This window comes from Mobula hypostoma, chromosome 6 (genome assembly GCF_963921235.1).
Source record: "Mobula hypostoma chromosome 6, sMobHyp1.1, whole genome shotgun sequence".
In the NCBI taxonomy this organism is placed as follows: Eukaryota; Metazoa; Chordata; class Chondrichthyes; order Myliobatiformes; family Myliobatidae; genus Mobula; species Mobula hypostoma.
Genome location: NC_086102.1, coordinates 144,668,133 through 144,674,132, shown reverse-complemented (window position 1 = coordinate 144,674,132; position 6,000 = coordinate 144,668,133). Strand labels below are relative to the sequence as shown.

The window sequence follows — 6,000 nt, the reverse complement described above, 5'->3', positions numbered from 1 at the left end:
AAATTAAGAAACTGAAAGTGTGATGATGCAGCCTAAAAGTGAAGAAGGGAATCTTTTAACCTTTTGTTAGAGTTGTCTTTAGTGGTATACTTGGTATACTGTATTATCTATAGGCAGATGAGATATGAAAAGTGGACGTCGAGACGTGTTCAGATCCACAGCTTTTGGATGTTCTAGTGTCGGACATTAGTAGGTCAGGCTTCAATATTCATACACGTTGACTTTTAGACCCGGAGGCGGGATCTGCGAGAATGATGTGTCAACCCTCTCAATAATCTTCGGTTGTTTTGTTTAATCTTTAATCCAGCAACACTTTAGAAGGGTGCATGAACGATGCGATGCGACCTGTAAAATGAGTAAAGGGATTCATAACAAACTGTTTCGCTGATTTCAAGAGGTTGACAGACTTAAACTATTGGTCGTCGTGACATAAAGGCATGCAATCGCTGGTGAACCCCAAAGTATACAAAACGCTAGTTCATAGTACACCGACCGTAAGACCTTAAGATATAAAATCAGATTAGGCCATTTGGCCCATCGAATCTGTTCCGCCACTTCATTATGGCTAATCCATTTTCTTCTCAGCCCCAATCTCCTGTATTCTCCCCATATCCCTTCATGTCCTAACTATTCAATAATCCATCAACCTCTGCCTTAAATATATCCAATGATTTGGCCTCCATGGCCGCCGGTGGCAACGAACTCCACAGATTCGTCACACTCTGGCTAAAGAAATTTCTCCTTATCTCCATTCTAAATGGACGTCCCTCTATTCTGAGGCTGTGTACTCTGGTCTTAGACTCCCCACCATAGGAAACATTCGCCCTTCATCCACTTTACCGAGGCCTTTCAACATTCAGTAGCTTTTAATGAGACTCCCCCCCCCCCCACCAACACCACCATTCTTCTGAATTCTAGTGAGTACCGGCCCAGAGCCATCAAACGTTTAGCATATGCTAAGCCTTTCAAACCCGTAATCTTTTTCGTGAGTCTCTTTTGAACCCTTTCCAATGTCAGCATATCCTTTCTTAGATAAGGGGCCTAAAAGTGCTTACAATTATCCAAATGAGGTCTCATCAGCGCCTTCTAAAGCCTCAATATTACATCCCTGCTTTGATATTCTAGCCCTCTCGAAATGAATGCTAACTTCGAATTTGTCTTCCTCACCACCGACTCAACTTGCAAATTAACCTTTAAGGAATCCCACACGAAGACTCCTAAGTCCCTTTGCATCTCAGATTTATGAATTTTCTCGCCATTTAGAATTAAGTCTAGGTTTTTAAATTTTGTTTTACCAAAGTGCATGACCATACACTTCCCGACACGGTATTCCATCTGCCACCTCTTTGCCCATTCTCCTAATCTGTCTAAGTCCTTCTATAGCCTCTTTGCTTCCCCAGCACTACCTGTCCCTCCACCTATCATCGTATCGTCCGCAAATTCGGTCACAAAGCCATCAGCTTCATCATCCAAATTATTGATACCGTCGTAGACGGCGCAGAGTTACCTGGCGGCCTGACTTGGAATGAAGGAGACATACAAATTTCATGCATAGCCTAACTGGTAAAGAGAAGGATTTTCCCCCCTATAAAACATGAAAATGCGAAGCAAATTCCAGGACGGTGTGATTGATTTATGCCATTTTTTAAAACGGAATTTATAGCTGACAACCGAGTCATAAATTATAAAGGAAAGTTTCTCTATTCAAGTTTGTATGGTCTGAAGCAACACACATCAAAGTTGCTGGTGACAGGCAGCATCTCAAGGGGGAGGTACAGTCGACGTTTCAGGCCGAGACCCTTCGAAGGGTCTCGACCTGAAACGTCGACTGTACCTCCTCCTAGAGATGCTGCCTGGCCTGCTGCGTTCACCAGCAACTTTGATGTGTGTTGCTTGAATTTCCAGCATCTGCAGAATTCCTCGTGTTGTAGTATGGTCTGAAGATATCTCTCAATATCCCATTCAATTAAGAGATGCAATTAATGTTGTTTAATAGGTAAGTGTCACCACCAATTGGTTACAGTAAGAACTCCCAAACAATATTTCTGCTGAAAGACTAGTTCAAGTTCTTTTTTATTAATCGAGGGAGAAATAGCCCACTTCAAATCCCCTACTGTCAAGGAATTACCTTTGAATTCAATCAACCCTTCGTTCCGATCTCCGTGCATAACATCTTAAAACATTGAAGGGTTACATTTTCTCACAAGGCATGGTGAACAGTTCACCAGAGCCCTCCGAGAAAACCAATGAAATATTGCTTTGCTCAGAACCTTCATTTACTAACACGAAAAGTTGCACTCTGCTGTAATAAGTGTTGTCTTTCGTGCTGGATTTAAGGTGAAACAAACCAGCTCTTTCTCCACTCCAAATGAGGCTGCTTCTGTTTTCCCCACTGAGCTGTTCATCCTATGTTGCAGATGTTTTGCTCTTTAATGATCTGCTTCTGACTAATTAAAATCTTAAAGGCGAACCCAGTCGGAAAATGCTCACAGCTCACAGTGCAAACCTACCATGGTGAAAAGACGGCGGAGCCACCTCCCCCCGCTACACCGTAACACTGGGAGAGATGAGAGGACAGTCAGTAGGAAACGGGGAATAGACTCTGTGACGAAGAGGGATACCCATTCCCTCTAAAAAAGAGATGTTGAGGAGGACATAGGATGCCATTAACAAGTTGACACATGAGGATGCATATTAACTAAGGATACAGGTGCAGCATGATTCGGACTACATCTTAAAGTTAGTAGTGCCCATTAAAGCTTATGACTGAGAGTGAAACCATATTTCTTTCAAAAGGAACGTAATTAAGGAAACATTAAAACAGTGCCCAACTAGCTTTCGTATGATACAAGCAATCACCAGCATCATTGGCTGTAGATAGCCGGAAAATTACTGAACCTATTCATAATGTAATGCAATGTGCATTTTAGTTGTTCACCTGGTCGGAAGTTAATTTCATCTTAGTGACATTAGTGACTCTGTTTCTTTTTTATTTCACGTTTCTGTCAGCCAATGGCATACTTGGTTTAAGCAAGGTCGCTAAGGAACCCACCACCCATTAAAATCATACTTTTTGCAATATTTGACTTCAGCGAGCTTAAGTTTAAAAAATATATATATTTCACCATTTAGGTAGATGATTCTTTATTTGGAACTGGATCTAAATCAACATAGTCAACATTCCTAACTGATGACTGACACTGCATATAGCCAATGGATATTAAAAATGGAATAATGTGTATTTAAGACAAATTGGGATCGTTGAAATTTTTTTCTCTTCAAGCGATGTTGTTTTTGCCAATTATCTCAAATCCCCGCCCTATTTATTTAGCAAATCCGTGTTTAGACTGCTCACACAGTCATATCGTGAAAATTGAGTAATTCAAAGTAAAGTGTAGCTGGAGATACAATTGATCAGCATGTAATTCAGGTCCAACTAACACTCCGATGCTAAGGTGCTCCGGAGTATGGTATTTCATTAATTCCATTGTCAAAATATCCAGCCAATCTTGACGCAATGTCGGTTTATAAATATTTATCCGACTAAAAAAAAGAGATGACTTACGTACACACAAGTCAAGGAAGCATAACGGCAAATATTGTAAAATGATAATCACAGAATCTTATAATGACATCTGGCGCTGGTAGCCCCCGGGATCTGGTAGTTTTGCAGCTTTGGGCGCGTCTTGCGAGGGTGACTGTCCACGTGTATTGATGTTACCTGAGAACGGCGGCTGCCCCAAGGATCCACCCCATCATCCTGAGTCCCTGCTACTCATGTGACCAAGCATCTGCTTGGACAAAGCAGGCGCATTGGAAGCACTTTCTCCCTTCTCGGGCTACCAGAAGAAAAAAAGCCCTCCCCAGACTCCAGCATCTCTCTCTCTCTCACTCTCTCTCTCTCTCTCTCTCTCTGATTCTCCTCTCTCTCTCTCTCTTTCTCTCTCTCTCTCCTTCCCTCCCCCCTCCCCCCTCTCTTTTCTTCTCTCTCTCTCTCTCTCACTCTCCTCACTCACATATACAAACACACACATACACACACAGCTCGCGTCCTAAGCTCAAGCAGCTGTACAGAGCCGGTTTAACTTGTGATCAACTTTTCGACTGAAGAAGGGATGATTACTTCTTCGTGGCCGAAGTGTTCAGGACAACACAAACGCTCGGATGCGTGGGGCTGACTCCTTGTTCCTGTATATGTAAATATACTTACACATATTATCTTTTCCTACGGTTTAAACGTTTTTAATGGCTACGGCTGTTATTGCCAACACAAAATGCCTGTCATGAAAGGATTGCTTGCGCCACAGAACACCTTTTTGGATACAATTGCTACACGATTCGACGGAACTCGTAAGTGCTTTGAACTGCAGAGATGTATAGAGTTTTTGTCTGTAAATTGGCGATGGGGGTTGGTGATGAGGATGAGGTGGGGGAGGAGAGTTGTGGATGGCGATGAAGGGATGACTGCAGTTTTAGAAAATGAAAGTATAATCAGAGATAGCCCAAAAGTGACATTTTAACGTAAAGTGGAAAAACTTTACCTCTAAGCACTGGAGGATTGCTACAGATAGATGGAACAGAATAGAAATCACAAGCAGTGTCTTGTTGTAAAAGCACACCTTTCACTTATATTTCGTAAATTTGTAGGCTAAATATAGAGCTTCCCCTACTCGAAGGTGGTTTTATATTTTAATGTAATGCTCTGCTGACTGTACGGCCGCTACCGGAAAAGACAATACGTTGGTTACGGCTTTTTGTTTTGTGATTATTAATCAGCTGTGATACTGACGGGATACGCTGTAATACGACCCGTTACTGGAAGACAGTACTTGCACAGTGGAGTTTTCAGAACCGCTGCATTATCTCGAAGCACTGAGCTCGATTTTAAACATCAACCAGCAGTAGAATTACTTGATGTAGAGGTAGTGATGACTGGCAATTACTCGGCTCATTTCCTCCTTTTAGTCTTCATAAATAATGTAACTGCAATTTACAAGTCCCGATGTCAAATATTTTTGTCCCTAGGGACCGCTGTTTCTGGGCTTCCAGTTTCAGCACCACGGCCAGAGCCAATCGGGGGGTTTCTGAAACAAACAGCAAGTGCAAATGTCAATGATAGAGTATATTTTCTCATTTGCTACAGCCTCGACACGAGGACCAAGATAAAACAAAGGGGAGACAATATTCCCGATCATCGCTAGTCCTCTCATCCATTTCAATTCCTATGAATAATGTAACCAAATAATTTCAGAAAATCTTTAAAACAGTAATTCCAGTATAAAGTTTGAGAGTGCTCTATTCCACTCCATTATATTTAGTAACAGTTACTGGATATTTCAGATTTATTTTAAATAGTCATTGAATCATGACACTTCTGATACAACATAAAGGTATAGAAAAGGCCTGTGCAGTCCCTTCTTGGGGAGATACCTGATATTTGGCCAAATTAATCAAAATATGTGAGTTGAGTTGAGTTGAATATGATAAGTAAGATTGTTCTATCCAGTCTGCTGTGGTCTGAATGATGGATGTTTAGTATGGACAAACTGAATATTACCACCAGGGGCATTGATGTTACAAATTAACACATGTTACCACCAGTAGACTGTTATTTTCATTGAGCAAGGTGACAAAGAGGTTCAAGAACTTTTAATGGACGTTTGACTCTTCAGTTTATCTACTATCCCAGATGATCAGCAGTTTGGTTAGTTTCTTGCTCTTCTTTTAATGAAGACAATGAAGTCAGTAAAAATCCCATAAATATGAAAGATGAAAAGAACTAAGTATATTCAGCCTCGATTATGAGTAATTTCATTTGGAAATGTTTCCAATTAAAATTCAACTTCAAAATCCAGCATTGTTGTCTAAAATATTTTGGATCTTTCATTGATCACTTCAATCTAAAATATGATCTGAATAGCAATAGGCTTCTTTGTATTGATCTGTCAAGTACTGGTATGAATATAGTCGGTGTACACTTGGAATAAACTAGCTGATTTA

General features: G+C 40.9%; 1 protein-coding gene and 1 long non-coding RNA gene across 4 annotated transcripts in view; one reads left to right on the top strand and one right to left on the bottom strand.

The window, feature by feature from the left end:
- The first annotated feature begins 3,144 nt into the window (after window positions 1–3,144).
- Window positions 3,145–6,000, top strand: part of kcnh3 (potassium voltage-gated channel, subfamily H (eag-related), member 3) — a 648,677-nt gene continuing 645,821 nt past the window's right edge. For 2 of the 3 annotated variants that reach the window (XM_063051907.1, XM_063051906.1), the window contains exon 1: window positions 3,145–4,350. In XM_063051907.1, the coding sequence (XP_062907977.1) occupies window positions 4,275–4,350 (76 nt within the window). In that variant the 5' untranslated portion in view covers window positions 3,145–4,274. The remainder of the gene's footprint in view (window positions 4,351–6,000) is intronic. The other variant, XM_063051908.1, reaches the window with a different exon arrangement.
- LOC134348472 (uncharacterized) overlaps window positions 4,261–6,000 on the bottom strand; it is a 70,302-nt gene continuing 68,562 nt past the window's right edge. Inside the window, exon 7 of the long non-coding RNA XR_010018425.1 lies at window positions 4,261–5,084. This is a non-coding gene — a long non-coding RNA (uncharacterized LOC134348472). The remainder of the gene's footprint in view (window positions 5,085–6,000) is intronic.